Source organism: Callorhinchus milii, unplaced genomic scaffold (genome assembly GCF_018977255.1).
Source record: "Callorhinchus milii isolate IMCB2004 unplaced genomic scaffold, IMCB_Cmil_1.0 Scaffold3, whole genome shotgun sequence".
In the NCBI taxonomy this organism is placed as follows: Eukaryota; Metazoa; Chordata; class Chondrichthyes; order Chimaeriformes; family Callorhinchidae; genus Callorhinchus; species Callorhinchus milii.
The window spans coordinates 37605537-37625754 of record NW_024704744.1 but is presented as its reverse complement, the minus strand read 5'-3'; the positions used below and the strand labels follow the sequence as shown (position 1 = coordinate 37625754).

The window sequence follows — 20218 nt, the reverse complement described above, 5'->3', positions numbered from 1 at the left end:
ACAGGAGAAATTATAATGGGGAATAAAGAAATGGCAGAGTCACTAAACAAATATTTTCCTTTTGTCTTCACGTTGGAAGATACTAAAAGCTTACCAAAAATAGTGGAGAACCAAGAGACTAATGTTAGTGAGGAACTTAAAGAAATTAATATCAGTAAAGTAATAGTATCTGAGAAATTGATGGGATTAAAAACTGATAAATCCCCTGGACCTGATGGCCTGCATCCTAGGGTTTTAAAAGAGGTGCCTGCAGAGATAGTGGATGCATTGTTTTTGATCTTCCAAAATCCCTGATTCTGGAATGGTACCCATTGATGGAAGTTCACAAATGTAACGCTGCTATTTAAGAAGTGGGAAAGAAAAAATGGGGAACTATAGACCAATTAGCCTGACATCGGTGGTAGGGAAAATTCTAAAGTCTATAATTAGGGATGTCGTCTTGGGGCACTTAGAAAGTCATAATATGATTAGGCAGAGTCAACATGGCTTTACGAAAGGGAAATTGTGTTTAACAAATCTTTTAGAGTTTTTTGAAAATGTAGCTAGCAGGTTAGATAATAATAATAATAATCGTTGCATTTGATATAGCGCTTTTCACGTCTTCTAGACGTCCCAAAGCGCTTCACAGAATATACTGTGAAGTGAATTGACTGTATATTTGTGGGTAGATGGGGGGACCCAGTGGATATAGTGTACTTGGATTTTCAGAAGGCATTCGACAAGGTGCCACGTAAAAGGTTGTTACATAAGATTAGGGCTCATGGAATTAGAGTAATATATTAGCATGGATCAAAGAGTGGTTAACAGGCAGAAAACAGAGAGTAGGAATAGACGGGTCCTTCTCAGACTGGCAGGTTGTGACTAGTGGAGTGCCACAAGGATCAGTGCTTGGGCCTCAACTGTTTACAGTCTACATCAATGACTTAGATGAGGAAATAGAGCTTAATGTATCTAAATTCATGGACGATACAAAGCTAGGTGGGAAAGTAAGCTGTGAGGAGGACACAAGGAGGATGCAAAGGGATATAGACAGGTCAAGTGAGTGGGCAAGAAGATAGCAGAAGGTGTGTAATGTGGAAAGTGTGAAGTTATTCACCTGGTAGAAAAAATAGAAAAACTGATTATTTTCTAGAGGGGAGAGACTAGATAGTGCTAGCATTCAGAGGGATTCAGAGTGTCCTTGTACACCAATCACAGAAAGATAGTATGCAGGTGCAGCAAGCTATTAAAGGTGATTATACAATTCTTAAGGGCCTTGATAGGGTAGATATTGTGAAACTGTTTCCCCTGGTTGGAGAATCTAAAACTGGGGGTCGTAGTCTCAGGATTAAAGGTCAGCCCTTTAGAACTGAGTTGAGAAAACATTTCTTCACTCAGAGGGGTAGTGAATTTATGGAATTCTGTACCACAGAAGGCTGTGGATGCTCAGTCATTGAACATATTCAAGACTGAGATCGATAGATTTTTAAAAACTAAAGGAATTAAGGGATAAGCCAGGCAAATGGAATTAGGTTAGAAGATCAGCCATGATCTTACTAAATGGTGGGGCAGGTTCAAGGGGCTGAATGGCCTACTTCTGCTCCTATTTCTTATGTTTTTATGTAACCTTGTCAAACCCTTTTATAATTTTAAAGACTTTTATTAGTTCTCCCCTTAAACGTCTCTTCTCTGGTGAAAAAAGGCCCAACCTACCCAGTCTCTCCTGATAGGAGTAACCGCCAACCCTGGTATCAACCTCAGAAATCTACAAGGTTTGATCTCATCTGCAAACTTTGATTTGCAGCCCCTATAGCGAATCCAAATCCTTTATGTATAAGGCCAAGCACTGGAGTGAATTATGTGGTTGCTGTAAACATTACAAATCATAGCTGTGTCAGTTTGTGGAAATGCTTGGAAATGAGATGCAAACGACACCTCTGCCCACACGGGCAGCTAACAGACATAAGGGGACTATATTTATTCTAGTTTCTTTTGAAACATTTTTGATTATGCAAAATTTGGCAATATTTTGGATTCTACTTAACTGTGTTGCATATTTTGTAAAAACCTACAGAAAACCCACTTCAAAATTAAGACTGTATTTAAAAATGTGCCAAATTGTGGATGTCTGAAATGTTGCATAAACTGCATAAATCTAGAGCAGATGGAAATTTTCCCCCTTAATGCAGCATTGCAAACATAATCTGAAACCCCAAATCCCATCTAAATTTGGCCTTTTAAAACTGCAAGATCATAGTCTTAATTTGGAATTATATTTGGTTCAAATTAACTTAATCCATATTGTTGTGCAAATGTTGCCCAGCCAGTAAGTATTTTAGGGTTATAAAACATGTAAAAAATGTTTACAGATTCATATACTGATTTGTTTTGGATTTGTTTTAATACAATGTTGCAGTTGTAGCAAATAAGATGAGTTGAAATTTATCCAATGTGTATCTAGGTTTTGCAACAAAATGCAAGATAACCAATGCCACAACAATAATAATCCTTTCATCTCAGGATGAGGTCTCCAAATGCTTAAGTTACTGTGAAGTGGAATGACTGGTTATTTTGTAGGCAAAACGCAGCAGCCAATTGATTAACCAATTTTATTTGAAGGTTTGTTTGCTAGAACACCAGGAAAAACTCTCTTCTCTTTTCAAATAGTGTCATGGGATCTTTAACGTCCACCTGAACAGGCAGATGGGATCTCAATTTAAGTGTCAGCCTGAAGTATATGAATTCAACAACAATAAAATTATATTTGTATCGCGCCTTTCATATTGGGAGGGCGTCCCAAGGCGCTGAACATTCAGTGCTATGGACCCGACCTGAGAGTTGGGATTGGGGGGTGGGGGAAAGGAGGGTGACCAAAGGCACGATCGAAGAGGATCTTGAGACCGATCTTGAAGGAGGCAAGGGAGGGGGCGAGGTGGAGGGACTGGGGGATGGAGTTCCAGAGGGTGGGGGTACAGTGGCTGAAAGCCCGCTGCCAATGGAGTAACGGGCGAGACCGGGGACATGAAGCAGGCCGGAGGCCGTTTAGCAGAGGGAATGGGCAGGTTGGTAGGGAGTTAGGAGGCGCAGAGGTAAGTAATGCCATGGAGGGCTTTGAAAGTGAGGACCAGGATCTTGAACTGTATCCTCTGTGTGATGGGAAGCCAGTAGAGTCGGGCGAGGATGGGAGTGATGGGGTCGCGGAGCCAATTGCAGGAGAGGACACGGGATGCAGAATTCTGGATGATCTGCAGCCTATGGAAGGAGGAGGCGGGGAGGCCGACAGCAAGGAGATTGCATAATCGAGCCTGGATGTTATGAAACCGTGTATGAGGGTCTCGGCGGCCTGAGACAGTGGCGGAGCCGGGCGATGTTGCAGAGGTAAGGAACGGCAGAGCAGGTCATGGTATGGATTGGGGTAGAAAGGTCATTTGAGGGTTAAACAAGACCCCAAGATTCCAGACGGGCTCAGTGAGGTGGAGTGTGCATCCATGGATGGTGATGCTGATGGCGCCTGAGGTGTGGAGGTGCTGACGGGAGCCAATCAGGAGAGCCTCCGTCTTGTTGATGTTCAGCTGTAGAATATTAGCTCTCATTCAGGACTTGGTGTCTGACAGACATTCTGTCAGTACAGCAGTGGGTCTGGAGTCGAGGGTGGAGGCAGAGAGGTAGAGTTGGGTGTCATCAACATACATGTTGACCCCATGTCTGCGCATGATGTCACCAAGAGGGAGCCCATAGATATTGAAGAGGAGGGGACCAAGGCGAGAGCTCTGAGGAACACCGCACAAGACGGTGTGGGGACTAGAGGAGAAGCCATTTGTGGAGATAAAGTCGACGGTGTGAGAAGTAGGATCTGAACCATTCAAGAACAGAACCATGAAGGTTGAGGTCCTGATGTGGAGCTTGTACTTACAACCTTCTGATTCAGTGGTGAGAGTGCTACACACTGAGCCAGGCAAACTTACAAAATGCCCCACACAAAATGCTACCAATAATACAAGAGTTTAATGAGTTCTACAAAGAAAACAGCAGTTTATCTTAACGTTGAGGTGAAGGTGTTGCATTCTCATACTCATTTCTCCGCTCAGATGAAAAACTTTGGCATCAACATTAACAGATCCCAAAGAAAACATTCAAATTAAATTGTACTTGTTCATACACTTGTGTGTTAATATGGATCAAAACTATTAAAAACGTTATTTACACAGGTTTGTTGAAATCAATTAACATACGAAGCAATGTGTTGAAATAAAATTCAATCTCACTGAAGCCCGAAGTTATATCGAATTGAAAATCTCAAATCGGCGGAGGAAATCAGATGAACAAATGAAATTTCATTCCAATTGTAATATTTTTTAATATAGCGAAAGCATTTTTAAACATTTTCCATTTAGTTGTAACAAACATTTCAGGTCGATAATCCTTCATCAGAACAGTTCTGACGAAAGGTCATCGACCTGAAACATTAACTGATTTTCCTGTCTCTACAGATGCTGCGTGAGTTGCTGAGTGTTCCCAGCAACTTCTGTTTTTATTTCAGATTTCCAGCATCTGCACTATTTTGCTTTAATTCTAACAAATGTTGGTATACAGTTGTTAACTTTGGTATGTAATAATTTTGTATTTTTTTTTAATTGGTTCATTCTTCATACCTCATTTCAAGCAAACATATTTCCACTACTATATAAACCTACAAAGTAGTCTGGGAAAATTCCAAGCAGCATAACAATCACAGTATTTAGTAAACTCTTCTTCAAAATATTTTTTTCTATGTTAGAATTTTTTCTTAAAGTTTAAAGGACACCAAAGTCCCTTGAAGTTGGTCATTGACTAGTTTGGTTCGCAAGAGACCCAAGTTCAGGACTGCCACTCGGCCCCATTTCCTGCCCCCACCCCCAGCTTCCCCTATCCACTCCCCCCACCCCGCTACCACCATCACTTGAAGCCTTCTGCTGCTGCGTTGCAGAAAAAAACCTTGTGTGAGTTTTTTGCTCCACAAAGAGGAGCCCAGATTCTCTCACTTACTGTAAGCTGCATGAAACAATGGATTCTTACAATCTCTATGTAAAAAGATACTCTGCTCTCACAAGAATAATCTGGTAAAAACAAATTTGGTAAGAAGATAACGTATGCATCTCACCCTGAAAATGGACGTCAGCAATCCCACTAAACCACTTTACTATAAAGTTTTATTTGTTCACAGTTTGAGCACTAAGGTAAAGTACTAGCAGGCAGTAAGGTATGGGTTTGCCTTTCTCCACAGCGTGTGGAGTAGGTAGGGGTTCAGGGGTGAGGAATAGAAGCAGAACTTCCATGAAGGATGGACACCTCTTGCTGCTGTCACACCTCTCCCAGTGAGCAGTCGGTGTGTAAGCAAACTCCAGGTTCAAGTCACCTACTTACCCTCTAGACCAGGGCTTATGTGTGGATACCATAAGAAGCAAGTCTGTTTCTTCTGTCTGGACTCGATGTGAACCCAGATCTCAGAAGTAACAGCATGAAGCAAACACATGGCAACGCCCTTCTGTAACATCCACTTTATAGCTAATTTAAAAGGATCTATCACAAAAAAAAAGTGTCTCACATGTTAAAGAAAATGTCACCACAGTTCAAGAGGCTAAAGAATAAAGACAAACTTTAGCTATGTAACTGTAACAGAATTTAATTTGACACAATCTCAAAAGAAAACCTCTACTCCAATTCACTCATTTTAAGGAGGTTTAGCACCAATTTTGATGGCATTACGAATCAGATGTTGACAGAGTTTTTATATAATTAAGCACAAGATACGATCAGTGAAGCAAAGAAACTGTGGTGACAGGTGAAGTTGAGACTCTTAAATGTGCCACATATTGTATTTCCTCATTCCCCACCTCCAGCTTTTGGATACTTCCTCACGTCAGTAGTCTGTAAAGCCAGGAATCCACAATGACCTTCTAAATGCTACCAATTGTCTCTCAAATTCTCTGTAGAAGAATGGTCCGACAGTAATTAGCGAAAATTAGGCAAATGGTGTTCAAACCTTTCCCTCACTCCTTTGCAGACGTATCTCCAGTACTTTCAAACCACGAGTTCAACTCTTGAAATTGGACTATCAAATGGCACAGCACAAAGCGACAGATGAGAACTGCAAAAGTATTCTTTTTCAATTGGTACCTTAGAGAATTCCTATATTTTACTTTTTTTTAAAAAAATTATTTTAAAGCTCGTCTATCCTCTGAGATAAACTTATATAATAATGCCAAATACATGATAAACCCCTTTAAAGGTTATCTCAGTTATTTATACCGATGGCTAAGAGACTCGTCCATTTTTTTTATTCTCAGCCTTTCCCTGTAGCTTTGACTTCCTCCTGTCTGGCCGCCGGCACCTCTCGTCGATGCTCGGGATGCACTCCAGGTGCCAGACCTGGTCGCTCCTGGCTCGAGGATAAACCGCTTCCACGTAGTGTCGAATCAGCCGGAGCCGGACGGGATCCAGCTGCTTCTTGTTACACGCCCCTGAGTGGTTGTACTGCAGCCGGAGATTTTCAGAAGTGAACAGTTCGGGAAAGATCCTGACGAGAAGCCGTGCCGCAAAGTTGCCGATGGACAAGCTGTCCTGCACGATCTCCTTCAGCTCCTTGGTGGTCAGGAGGTGTTTGGACGGAACCGGGAAATTGAGCTGGGGGATGGTCACGTTGCTGAGTTCCAGCTTGCTGAAGTTCTTGTTATACCGGTCGGCCTTTTCCGTCGCGAGCAGCACCAGCTCCTTTTTGGGGAGCTCGGGCTGTAAGTTTGAGGTTGTGGGCTCCTCCCTGTCCGTGCTGACCGTGCACTTCTTCCTCTGCTGCTGATACACACGCCTCTGCTCCGTGTCCCTGCGCCGGCACCGCTCGTCCAGTTTGGACACAAACTCCTGATTCCACACCTTGTCACACTTGGCCCTGGAGTACATCAGCTGCACGTAGTGCCGGATCAGCTTTAACCGCACCGGATCGAGCGGCTTCTTGCCCAGTGAGCCGCTGCAGTTGTATTGCTTCCTCAGGTTTTCCGTAGTGAAGAGCTCCGGGAACAGCTTCACCAGCAGCCGGGAGGCAAAGTTCCCGATGGACAGGCTGCTCTCGTAAATGTTCTTGAGCTGGTGTTTACCCAGCACGTGCTCGGGGCAAGGCACTTCGAAGTCCGGGGGGGTGATCATGACGCAGTTGAAATCCACGGGGATGAGCCAGATCTTCTTGGACTTCCTCGTCGACTTGTCCAGGTCGGCGCCATCGTTACTCCCGAGCGCGGAGGAGGCGTTGGAGGAGGAGCAATAGCTGTCGCCAGGAAATGCCTCGGTCTCGCTACCGTCCAGCCCGATGCTGGCCAGCTCCTCGTCCAGCGTGTGGACGCACTGCTGGAGCCAGGCCTCGTCAGCTTGCACCTCCGGGAAGTAGATCTCCGTGTACTTGCGGATCAACTGCAGCCTCTGGGTATCAAGCGCCTGCTTCTCATTGGCCCCGTAGCAGGTGTGTTGGGCCGCCAGCCGCCTCAGGTCGAAGAGCTCCGGGAACAGCCTGTGGAGCAGTAGCACCGAGAACTCCCCGGGAGACCCGGCCTCCTCCAGGTACTCGCCGATCTCCTGGATGTCCGGCACCAGGTCCGAGGCCACGCTGCTGGAGGAGTCCAGCCCCTCGTCCTGTGCGCTCTCGTCCACGTAGTTCCGCTCTGCCACACGTTCAGCTTCATAAAAGTTGCCTGCTTCGACGTTCTGGTGGCTGTTCTCCATCTCCTTCTGGGCCCAGAACCTGTTGAAGAGGTCGCTGATCTGGGGCAAGCACTCGACCTGCCAGAGCCCGCTGCTCTTGGCCGCAGGGTAACACACCTCCACATAGTTACGCAGCAGCTGCAGGTGCAGCGAATCCAACTTCCTCTTGGACACCGAGCCACAGGCTTGACAGCCACCTCCCACCTCATCCTCAGTGAAGAGTTCTGGGAAGAGCTGCACCAGGAGCCGGCAGGCAAAGTCCCCGGCCGAGGAGCTCTGCTCCAGCACCTGCTTCAGCTCCGCATTGTTCAGCTGGTACTCGGGGGGCGGCAGGAACTCTACCACAGACTCCCCGGGATTCACGTGCTTCTTGACCCGGCTCACCTCCAGTGACAGGAGGTCGATCTTGCTGTGCAGCTGCATCATGCTGGAGTTCAGGGTGTTCAGGGTGAAGAGCATCTTGTGGATCAGCGAGTAGAGAGTGGGATCGCTGCCAGAGGCATGAGACACCAGAACGCCTGAGTAATTCTTGGGGCTGTCTCGCTGCTGAAAGAAATTGTTGACGTAGCTTCTCTCAGGACCCTCGAGTGGCCCCGGCTGATCGGCAGCCTGGACACTTCTCCGGTCCGATATCTTGTGAGAGATACCATACAGTGGCTTCCGGTACGAGGGCACCATCCTCTCCTCGGCCAGCTCCTTGCCTTCCACTGCCAAACCCACGCTGCCGTCCTCAGCTCTGCCAGCACACTCTGCGTTTCTCTGAAAAGATACTACAGAGTCTATGTTCTTCAGACTTACAAACACACCCATAAAATGTTAAAACATGCACACTTTCAATGCAGGAGATGCATCTTAATAATGCAACGAAAGATTATTAAGTTAAGTTAGTTTGCTAAATTTGCTTTAAAATGTAATGTCCCCATCCTAGGACATGTATGCAATGGCAGAGTTATTTGGAGGAGGGGGCACTATCACACATTGATCACTAGAAGTAGCAATCCTTTGTTACCTTTATATAAAGGAAAATCTCATTGATGTGATTTAATGTACGAAAATTTCAATGAGGGAACACTGTAGCTATGTGGATATGCCTTGCTCTGACCCACTCAAACTCTGCTTAGATACCAATTTTATTTCCAATTTCTGTGCAGTTGGGCTGCTGTCAAAGCAGGCTCCTGGGATCTGGCAGGGGATCAGTGTCCAAGGCATTCCAGTGTCCTGGCTCTTCCCACATCCAGGTGCCTGCTGGACTCACTAATGACATATCAGTTTGCATACCCTGCACGTTACTTCCCCCCAAAACACAATCAAAACAATTGCTGCTTTTATCCGATGGCACATGACAGATTGTAGTCAGAGAAATGTGACAAGCAGCGTGTGGCTGAAGACTGATATCCTGGAAAAGAGAAGGAAAGTGATGGAATGGGTCTCAGCCAGGAAAAGACCCCGCGGGAGGCTAAAGCAATGGGACTGTGTGTGAGAAGAGCTGAACACAAATTGAAACAAGAAACAACAGATAGACGAGCTGCCGGAGGCAAGAGTGGTAATTACGTCCAGCCGAGTTACAATGACCGACAGAAAAAAACCAAATTCTGATGAAGAGCGGGTTTCTCTCAATTCACAGCAAAGAATATTATGTGCTAAAGCCTGTTCATTTGTGACTGCACCAATCTTAAATATCTTTCTGAATTAGTTTCATCCTTTTCTTTAATCGATCTCAACACCGCCATTTACATTGCCTGAGTCAGTGTCTCACATCAAAGAAGCTGTCATACCTCCCCGTCTAGCCCACCTCTCGCAACCACCCACTCGCTGCACTCACTCTTCTCCACAGCACCCTCTCCACCACACTCGACGTCCTTGTCCCCCTCACCTCCCGAACTGCCTCCTATTCCCGATCCTCACCCTGGTTCACCAGCCACCTCCGCTTGCTTAAGGGCCAGGTGCGGTCTGCCGAACGCACTTGGCTCAAATTCGGTCTAATGGTCCACCAACACATTTGGCTGTACCTCATCAAGAACTACCGCTCCACTCTCGCCTCAGCCAAATCATCCTTCTACTCCAGGTTAATCCTGGAGGCAAAGGGCAACCCCAGGCTCCTGTTCTCCACCACCAACCGGCTCCTCTGCCCTCCCTGACACACCTCGCAGATACTTTCCTCTGACTCTCACTGCGAGAAAATGCTGGACTTCCTCGAGTCCAAAATTGAGGGAATCCTCTCAGCTGCCACTGCCCTCCCAACTTCCACTAACCTCTCCCTGTCATCTGGCACTGTTCCTTCCCCCCTCAAAACAGCCACTATCACCCCCACCCCCACTTTGAAGAAACCTTCCCTCGACCCATCACAGCTATCCAGCTACCGGCCCATCTCAAGTCTTCCCTTCCTATCCAAGGTCCTTGAGAGAGCCGTTGCCTCCCAGCTTCGCTCTTTCCTCTCCTCTCACTCCCTCCAGGAACCCCTCCAATTGGGTTTCCGTGCTGCCCACAGCACAAAAACAGATCTGGTCAAGGTCACAAACAACATCCTGACCATGTGTGACCAGGGCTCCCTCTGCCTCCTCGTCCTCCTCGACCTCTCCGCTGCCTTTAATACCATAGCCTACTCAATCCTCCTCCACCGCCTCTCCTCCCACCTCAACCTTCAAGGTTCTGTCCTTGACTGGTTCAGGTCCTCCCTTTCACACTGCCTCCACTTCATCGCGGCAAACGGCTTCTCCTCCAGCCCCTGCACTGTCTCGTCCGGTGTTCCTCAGGGCTCTGTCCTCAGTCCCCTCCTCTTCACCCTCTACATGCACTGCCTTGGTGACATCATCCGCAGACATGGGATAAGCTTCCACATGTATGCGGATGACACCCAACTCAAACTCTCTGCCTCCACCCTCAACTCCAGGACTAATGGTGTCCTGACCGACTGCCTGTACGACATCAAGTCCTGGACGAGGGCCAACTTTCTCCAACTCAATGTCAGCAAGACCGAGGCCCTCCTGATTGGCTCGTGCCAGTGCCTCCGCAGCTCAGGTGCTGGCAGCATCAGCCTCCACGACTGCACACTCAACCTCACTAAGCCGGTCAGGAACCTGGGTGACTTGTTTGACCCTGAACTGTCCTTTCTCCCCCACATCCGCGCCATGACTGGCACTGCCTACCACCATCTCCGCAATATTGCCAGACTCCACCACTGCCTCACCCCTCAGGCTGCCCAAACCCTCACCCATGCATTTGTCACCTCAAGACTTGATTACGGGAACTCCCTCCTCATCGGCCTTCCCAACTCTTCACTGCACAAGCTGCAAGTCATCCAAAACTCTACAGCTTGTGTACTCTCACGCACCAGGCTCCGTGACCCCATCACTCCCACCCTCGCCCGACTCCACTGGCTCCCCATCCCCCAGAGGATCGAGTTCAAGATCCTCATCCTCATCTTTAAGGCCATCCATGGCCTTGCCCCCTCCTACCTCTCTGACCTGCTGACTCCCTACCAACCTGCTCGCTCCCTCTGTTCATCAGGCTCCAGCCTGCTCCATGTCTCCCACCGACCCGCCCTACCATCGGTGGCCGGGCTTTCAGCCTCTCTGCCCCCACACTCTGTAACTCCACCTCACGATCCCTTCACCTCGCTTCCTCCCTTGCCTCCTTCAAGGCTGATCTCAAGGCCCTTCTCTTTGACCGTGCCTTTGGTCTCCCTCCCACCTCTCTGCCTTCCCTCACCCCTACACCACTCCTCCCCCATGCTCGGGCCCCAACACCTGACTGTTCAGTGCTTTGGGACGTCCTCCCAACATGCAAGGCGCTCTATAAATGTAATTTTGTTGTTGTTGTTGTTGTGTACAAGCAGACTTCAAACACTGTACATGGAAATTAAACAAGCAAGCCCAGGATCATCAGAGAGAGAGAGGGGGGGAAAGAATCTCCCAATTGCTCTACAAGCATTGATCCGTGCATATAATTGCCAGTTTTCCATATTCTGAATCAGGTCAATAGACGGAACCCATTCCGGCTTCTCCTGCTGTATAAATTTGAGTGCACAAGCTTCATCCCTGTGCCCCAACTTCATATGAAGAGTCCTTGTATCCTTTTTGGGTCTACAAATAGATGCTGCACAGAAGCATGACTTGCCTGTATGCACCAGATATGGGTTCCACATTGTGCTCCCACAATTATGGTCATTAGGTACACTGGCCTTCAATAAACTGACACAATCAATTTCATAAAAAAACAAAAATCACTGGGAACACCCAGCAGGTCAGGCAGCATCTATGAAGAAAGGAAAGTAAGTCAACGTTTCGGGTCCACGACCCTTCATCAGAACTAGGGCATGTTGGGAGAGGCTTTTAAAGACCAACAGAGAGGGGGGAGGCAGGACAAGGAAGACAAATGAGAAAATGGGGTAGAGGACAGAGGATGATGGGTTAAAGAGCTGTTAATGATGCAAAACAAAGGGGGGCAATCCAACGAAACTGGGGAAAAGAGATATTAATAATGCAAAACAAAGGGAGGGAAATTCCAACAAAGGGTGGGGGGGGGGGAATTCCTTCCTCTCCTTTGTTTTGCAATATTAACACCTCTTTTGTGTGACTTTTCTCAACATTTGGTGGCTACTAGTGGCAATTGAAAAAAAATGATGGGTGTCTATCACATGCCGATTGCTACAGCTGTATCATAAGAACATAAGAACTGCTAGACGAAAAAAGACCAAGGTCCATCTTGTTCGCCTTCCAGGTCGCATGCACATATGTCCCAAACTACCTATGTATCCCATAATGTTATTTCCTAAAATAAAACTATCTAACCTGTGTTTAAAAGAATCAACACTTTCTATTTCAACTATCTTCCTAGGGAGTCCTGTAGCTCAGTGGTTAGAGCACTCGCTTTGCAAGTGAGAGACCTGAGTTCAATTCCAGGCAGGGCGAAACCTTGGGCAAGTTTCCTTACTCCACACGCCTATTATAATCCCTCCAAAACCAAAAACAATAATAAATTGGTCATTTTCAATCTACGGCTGTTTGTGGGACACTGCTGTGCGCAATTGGCTGCCGCGTTCACCCACAAATATACAGTCAATTCATTTTACAGTGTGCTCTGTGAAGCGCTTTGGGACGTCCTCCCGACATGAAAAGCGCCATATCAAATGCAAGGATTATTATTATTATTATTATTATTATTATTATTATTATAGGGAGTCTGTGCCACAGGATGACTATTCACTCACTGAAATAGTGTTTGTGTAGATTTGTTCTGAATTTACCCCACTTCAATTGCAGACTGTGTCCTCTGGTTTTACTATTCTGGACAAGTTGAAATAGCCTGTCTATATTATCTTGCCCCTTTAGAATCTTAAAGGCAGCAATCATGTCGCCTCTCAATCTCCTTTTTCAGCATGAAAATGCCCAATTTACTTAGTCGCTCTTCATAGTCCAGTCCTCTTCCATTCCCTCAATCATTTTGGTTGCCCTCGTCTGTATCTTCTCGATTTCTCCAATATCCTTTTCGTACTACGGTGACCAGAACTGTACACAGTACTATAAGTATGGTCTCACCAATGGTTTATACAGTGGCAGGATTACCTCACTATTTCGGCTTGCTATTGATCTTTTGATACATCCCAACATCTGCTTTGCCATAGAGCATTGTTAGGAGAGCTTCAATTTATTGTCAATCAGGACCCCCAGGTCCTTTACATTTTCCATATATATTATTTTCCTTCCGTTCAAATAACAGTCCCTTCCAGGATTTTTTGTCCCCATGTGAAGTACTTTACATTTCTCCACATTGAATTTCATCTGCCACCGATCTGCCCAATTCCCAAGTATGTTCAAATCCTCCTGTAACCTATCTTGGTCAGCTTCGCAATCTACCACCTTCATTAGCTTGGTGTCATTTGCAAATTTAGCCACTGTGCTTGCGATTCCTAGTTCCAGATTATTTATAAAAATATTAAAACAAAAGAGGTCCCAAAACAGACCCTTGTCGAACTCCACTGGTAGCATCTTCCCAGTCTGATGACATTCCCTGCTTCACCACCCTCTGGGTTCTTCCAGTCAACCAATTGTGTATCCATTGTAATATATTTCCACTGATGCCCGCTTTCTTTACTTTCAGTACCAGCCTCTCAAGAGGAACTGTATCAAAGGCCTTACTGAAATCCAGATATACAACATCCACAGCCTTACTCTTATCAAGCTCCCTTGTCACACCTTCAAAGAAAACCAGTAAATTAGATTGGCAAGACCTCCCCTTCATAAACCCATATTGGCTATCATATCCAGTGCATATAGACAAGCCCTGTTCCTTTATTGATTTATTTGATTCAAAGTAAGCAAGTATTTATGCAGTTTACTCCGTTTTTTAAAAAATACAATATGTTGGTGAAGAAGGCAAGGAGTTTGTCCATATAACAATAAAATAATAAAAATAATCCATGCATTTGATATACAATGTCAAACCATTTCAAAGTGCTTCAGGGTAGTTGCTGTAAGGTGTATTGATTGCTTATTTGTAGAACAAAGCGGCAAACAATTTGTGCATAGCAATATCCCACAAACAGTGAATTACCAATTTATGAGGAACATTGATTACCAAGACAATGAGAGAAACTCCCTTCTTCATTTGAAATGTGTCATGGGATCTTTAACGTTCATCTGAACAGAAAGACGGGAGCTCAGTTTAATGTCTCATCCCTGACAATGCAGCACTTTCTCAGCACTGCACAGGGGTGTCAGCCTAAGCAGTGAGCTCGCATCATATCATTTGATTTTACTAAGATACTTCAGATGATAATTGATAATGATAAACTCTGAATTCTGTTTCAGCGGGAGGGGAGGGGAAGAAAAATTAGTCCCATCCCGACTAATGAAATGAAAGTCTCATCTCTTTGTCAGTTTCAATCTCATGCCAATCTCAAAATGAGTATAGAGCCTACACCCAATACTGCTCATGACTCTTGTTCAGAAAGGTGACTGGTGCAAGAAGTGGAACAATTCATGCTAATGCAGTAGGCAATGTTAATATCCGATTAGGTCTAAGGCATTTTTTTCGGGGCAAAGCAAAGGGAACTTTACCCTACAGATGGCTGTGCTCCACCTAACATAGCAATGGTAGATGAGGACACTGGGTCTCATTTCCAAGCACTGATATCCCTTTTTTTAATCAATATAGAAACATAAATATTTACAAATGAATTACAGTACGTCTCAGAAATAGACACTGAAGAAATTTTGTTTCTGCAAATTAAATATAAAGTGTTTGGACACTTGAAAGCTTTCTTTCAAGGTGAAAGAAAAGGCCCCTTTTATGTTGTACTTATCTGAAAATAGCACCTTTGTGTACACTTAGGAAGGAAGGTTTGTTTTACAAACTCACCACAAGGTGGCTGACCTTCTGAGTGGAGCCGCCATCTTCCCGCCATTTGAGGCTAGGTGGAGAAACGGGACAATTTTTCCTGTGCCTCAGCTCCCTGCAACCCCTGCTGCTCATTGGAAGCAATTGGGAGAAAGAGGGAGACATGATCTAAGGTTTTAAAAATGATGATGGGAATCACAAAGTGGATGTGGAGACGTCAGCACAGGAGAGGCAGAGGACACGGTAATATGCTAGAAGTCAGGGGTTCAAGTGACGGAATCATTTCTAGACTTGTATGGAATAGGCTGCAAGGTCATGCAGGCACAAATAATCCCAATGAAGGATCCAAAAGGGAACTGGGTCAACTCCTCACGCAGCAGAGAGAATAGGGTTTGGAGTTGGCTTAGGGCGAGAAAGTTATTGAAATTCCTCTAGATGTGTCCTGGATAATGGTCTGAACATACATTTCAATGTTCTTTTGTTTCTATAATTTGCTTGGAAACAAATGAGATACAAGGGTGCTATTTTTAGATAAATAAATTGAAAACAACGCTGTTATATATATTTGTTATTAAATGAGGGCATTAAGGAACATGGAGAAAATGTGGAGAAATGAGATTAAAAGATCTGCCATCCTCTTCCTCCTATGTTCCCAAGTACTCTAACACACAGTACACCACTCAAGTGACATCCTCTTTCAAGTTCCTTAGCATAAAATTAAAAATGCAGAACTGTTTTCTTTGTAACGCAGGATACCAAAGCATTGTTCCAAGATGAGCGAACTTTACAATTTTAAACACTGTGAGCAGTATTTACCTCAGAGGCAATTCTTCTTCTTTTGTGGTTGAAGGAACCCTCGTGCTCTGTTGTCATGTCGCCGGAACCATTCTGCACCGGCTTTCGTTTAGCTACATCCTGTATGCTGGTGTACAGTAATTCTAACCCGCTCGTCTCTGCAGGTCTAGCTGGACTGGGAATGTCTTTAGAGTCCTCTTGGATATTTATTTCTTCTTTGACCTTATCAATAATAACTTCCATCACTGAAAGGGAAAGAACAAAACATCAAATCCAATTTTTCAAGAAAAAACCACCATCATGCCATACGATTTCTCAGTTGCATTCATTACTGCACTGAGGTTTCCATCTGCTCTTTACATCTTCCTATGAAGAAAACGATGGCTGACTTTTACAATAAATCTAAATTTATTACATTACGGTAGATAAAGCAGAAATAATTCAGAAGAGTTCTCAGTGCATTAAATATTTACTACAACTAAAAGTTATGCCCTGGTCCCTTGGTGACCAATATGTTTAGGAGATTGACAGACTTGGATAGTAGAGGTATTAAGAGATATGAGGGAGAAAGGACAATCTGCCAAAATGTAACAAACTGGTGGAACAGGCTCAATGGTCTGAATAGCCTCCTGTTCCTGTGATCCTATGTTTCTAAAGTGTATTTTTGTATTATTGGAAGGAACTCTTGATTTCTACAAAATCCCAGTTTTTGTAGATAGATATTATTTCACTTTACAATATATTGTATGAAGCACTCAACAACGTTATAAGACGCCATATCAAATGCAAGAATTATTATTATACCTGTTGGAAATGTTGTCTACTCAAGATTCTGAAAAGCTTATGTTAAACTGAGAAGCCAGGTGCCAAGGCCTTTTCTAATGGCTCAATGGGAAATTGCACCACCCTGGACCTTTATTCAGGGTTCCTGCTCCTATTTGCTCTCTATAGGTCCTTGCTGGAGGTACACTTTTGTGGATAGAAGATGAAGACAAGACAAGCTTGGCTGTGATGGCCCTCGTTCAAAGTTCCCAATGCAACGTCACAGTTTGGGCTCACACATTAATAATAATAATCTTAGCATTTGATATACCGCTTTATCACATCTTCGAGACGTCCCGAAGCACTTCACAGAATATACTGTAAAGTGAATTGACTGTGCATTTTATGGTCAAAACGCCGCAGCCAATTGCGCACAGCAGTGTCCCACAGGCAGTCATGGATTGAATGACCATATTATTATTATTTTTTTTGGAAGGAATTATTATCCTCGGAAAAGCAATCCACCAGTCAACTAAAAACTGGGTTCCTACTTACTGCTAGGAAAAACAGGCATGTGGAGTAAGAAAACTTGCCCAATGTTTTGCCCTGCTGGGAATCAAAGCCAGATCCTCTCACTTGCAAAGCAAGTGTTCTAACCACTGAGCTACAGGACTCGATCTGAACAAGATCTGAAAGGGTTGCCCTTACTGTACCCCAGGATGAGTGTACAGAGCTGCCTTCAGGACAGAAGGGTGAAAAACCTAGGAAAATTACTAAAACACAGTAAACTTTTCAGTTAACTACAAAAAATACATTCAAGTGACTGCAAACATCGAATATCCTCTCCTTTGCAATGTCAAGAGAGATACCCCAAATCAATCGTTTTTAACCTTGGAGGTTGAACTGATAGCTAGGTGTGTGCACTAAACAGACATTCAAGGCTGCTTCTGTGTAAATTTATAGTCATGACATTCAGTCTTCCCAAATGTCTCAAATTCCTCCTTGTAGATCATGGATCTGGTGCTGGCTGACATCCAGTGAGATAACCTTACCTTGCAGCCAAGATTGCAATGAGCAAAAAATACTTAGTGAACAAAGTATCTCTAGTCCTGTTTGCTATTGGAAATCATGCAGGTTTTTAGGAATGCTGGGTACAAAAGTGTGACTAAAGCGCTGGCCAGTCTAGCAATCAATGGGACAAACAATTTTAGTGCAGAAAACAATAGAAGTTATCAGTTCTCACTTATATCACTAATAAGATACAGTTTGTGCTGCAAAATCTAAGACACTGACATAAACCTTGCCCTCATGTTGTTCATGTGCATTTGTTGTTAAATAAGCTTACATCACTGAGATTATCTGAAACTTTTGAGTTTCCTTTGATTTGACCCACGTGTCTATAATAGGTACAAGGCTTCCACTTTAACACAACAGTATTTCTGGAGATTCAATAGAATAAGATTTTATTAAATCTAAAAGCTCCAAATATTTAAAAGTGATATTCAGGTCTTTACCATGTATTTCCCCTTCCATGTGTTTTTTCCTATCCAGAGTGGAGTTATTAATGATGAATGGTGTTCTGGACTCAGCTTCGTCATTTTGATCTCCAGTGTTCATTGTCTACCTACAGTTAAAAGTAAATAAGTAAAGTAAATTGAACAAACAAGTACAATGCAATACATTCAAACAGCGATTTGAAAGAAGTTTCCCCAGAATTTTGCCTAATTTTGCCTGGGGTTTAAGGGAATAATCTGTACCCGAGATCTTAATCTATTGAGGTGATGGAGACAAAAGGCTGAGCTGAATCCAATCTTATTCACTTTTATATTTAAAAAATCTTGTCAGAATAAAGACGTTTTCTTCTTTTTTCAACTAGCATTGAAAAATGACAGGTTTCTGTTCACAAAAAATATCTTTAAAGCATGTTAAAATAATCCTTCCATTCGACAAAGCTCCCTATCATATCAAAATGTCTCAAAGCGCTTCACAAGTTTTGTATAAAAGTTTATTGGCTGCTTTGCACAGCAGCCAATTTGCACAGCAATATAATGTCTCACAAATAACCATTTGTTTTCTCTCAAGGGGACTGGTGACACAAAGTGTGGGGGGTTGGGGGGGTGGGGGCTTCTTCCATGAAACTGCCTTCCTTTGTTATGAATGTTGAGAGGTGTTGTGTAAGCAAATTGCTCAAAACGCATAGAAAAACACAATCATATCATAAAAGTATAACTTTGCAGCAAAAATTAAACCAGCAAGAGAGGGGACGCTGTGAGGAGGTGAGGTCCAATTGCTTCTCACCATTTTTTTTCGGTCAACGTTTTGAAACAAGTATAAAAACTGCGGGATAGAAAAGGAAAGTTTTTTTTAAAAAAAAAGTCACACAAGCTGACTACTGAGCAGAAATAATAAACATTACCACTTCCACATCACAGCGTGACTTGGAAAGGTGTTTGCAATGAAGTGCAATCAATGCAACTCGCAGATTCAAGCGGATCTGTGAAAGAGAGAAGCTCTGGTCAACTGGAGTGCAGTCAAACCAATCCCAATCTATTTTAAGGCAGTGAGTGTTTTTCCTCTCCCCCTCTCTCTCTCTCTCTGTGTGTCTCACGTTTCTCTGGTCTCACTGACTGGGCTCCTGCGGAGGCGCTGTGACTCCACACACACTCACTCACTCACTCACACCACACACTCACACTCAGAGGAAGAACTCGCCAAAGCCCCACTCCACTTCCTCATTGCACTCATTAATACCCCTCTGAACATGAAAGAGGAGGAGGTGAGGTCGAGGGGGAGAGGGAGGGAGGGAGAGAGGGAGGGAGAGAGATGACATGACTCGGGAGCCCGCGGTTGGGTGAGGGAGGGAGAGGGACCCCACATATATAACTATTAAAGAGATTAAAAAGAAGCCCTGTGCAGAGAGTGCTAACATGGGGACACACACACACATTGCGCCAGGCTCCGGACACGTCCTGCCTGCCCTGCCCTGCCTGCCTTGCCCTGCCTCCCTGCCCTGCCTTGCCCTGCCTCCCTGCCCTGCCTTGCGTGCCTTGCCCTGCCTCCCTGCCCTGCCTCCCTGCCCTGCCTTGCCCTGCCTCGCCTCCCTGCCCTGCCCTGCCCTGCCTTGCCCTGCCTCCCTGCCTCCCTGCCCTGCCTCCCTGCCTTGCCTGCCCTGCCTTGCCTCCCTGGCTGCCCGGCGCCATGACCCCGAGCTGCCCAGGAGGGCAAGAGTCCTGTCCTCACCCAACGAGAAACCTCCTCCCTACTGTACAGACTCTTTTGTTTTTCCTCCTTTTTTTTTAACCTCTACCCCCTCACACACACCCCCACACACACACCCACACACACACACACCCACACACACACAAAAAGAGAAAAGATTTGGTGTGTGTCTGTGCGCTGTGTGGTGTTCCCCTCTTACCTGTGCGGTGGGTTTCTGCGCCTCTCTCCCCTCTCGGTCTATGTGTGCGCGTGTTTTGCGCTATACCTGAGAGCTGTAGCGGGGCAGGAGCGGGGGGCGGGCAGGGCAGGGAGGCAGGGAGGGCAGGGCAGGGCTGGCAGGGAGGGCAGGGCAGGGCTGGCAGGGCTGGCAGGGCAGGGAGGGCAGGGATGGCAGGGC

General features: G+C 45.1%; 1 protein-coding gene across 5 annotated transcripts; it reads right to left on the bottom strand.

The window, feature by feature from the left end:
* Nucleotides 1–3965: 3965 nt before the first annotated feature.
* LOC103182198 (BEN domain-containing protein 3) lies at nucleotides 3966–20102 on the bottom strand. Of its 5 annotated transcripts, none has more exons than XM_042333515.1 (5): nucleotides 20021–20102; nucleotides 19019–19096; nucleotides 18117–18226; nucleotides 15862–16085; nucleotides 3966–8466 (listed from the first exon to the last, which is right to left on the bottom strand). In XM_042333515.1, the coding sequence occupies exons 3-5, from the start codon at nucleotides 18217–18219 to the stop codon at nucleotides 6274–6276; spliced, it is 2520 nt and encodes an 839-aa protein (XP_042189449.1). In that variant the 5' UTR covers nucleotides 18220–18226; nucleotides 19019–19096; nucleotides 20021–20102; the 3' UTR covers nucleotides 3966–6273. The 5 variants fall into 5 exon arrangements, with proteins under 5 accessions (XP_042189449.1, XP_042189451.1, XP_042189450.1 ...); XM_042333517.1 differs by lacking the exon at nucleotides 19019–19096 and adding an exon at nucleotides 18901–18939; XM_042333516.1 differs by lacking the exon at nucleotides 19019–19096.
* Between the last annotated feature and the right edge of the window lie 116 nt (nucleotides 20103–20218).

Bases quoted from the DNA above. Each gene is read 5' to 3' on its own strand.
- LOC103182198 (XM_042333515.1), bottom strand. From the start codon at position 18,219: ATGAACACTGGAGATCAAAATGACGAAGCTGAGTCCAGAACACCATTC. The intron at 16,086-18,116 runs GTAAAGACCTGA...TTTCCCTTTCAG, and splicing joins CATGGAAGGGGAAATACATG to TGATGGAAGTTATTATTGAT. The intron at 8,467-15,861 runs GTAAATACTGCT...GTATCTTTTCAG, and splicing joins GAAGAAGAATTGCCTCTGAG to AGAAACGCAGAGTGTGCTGG.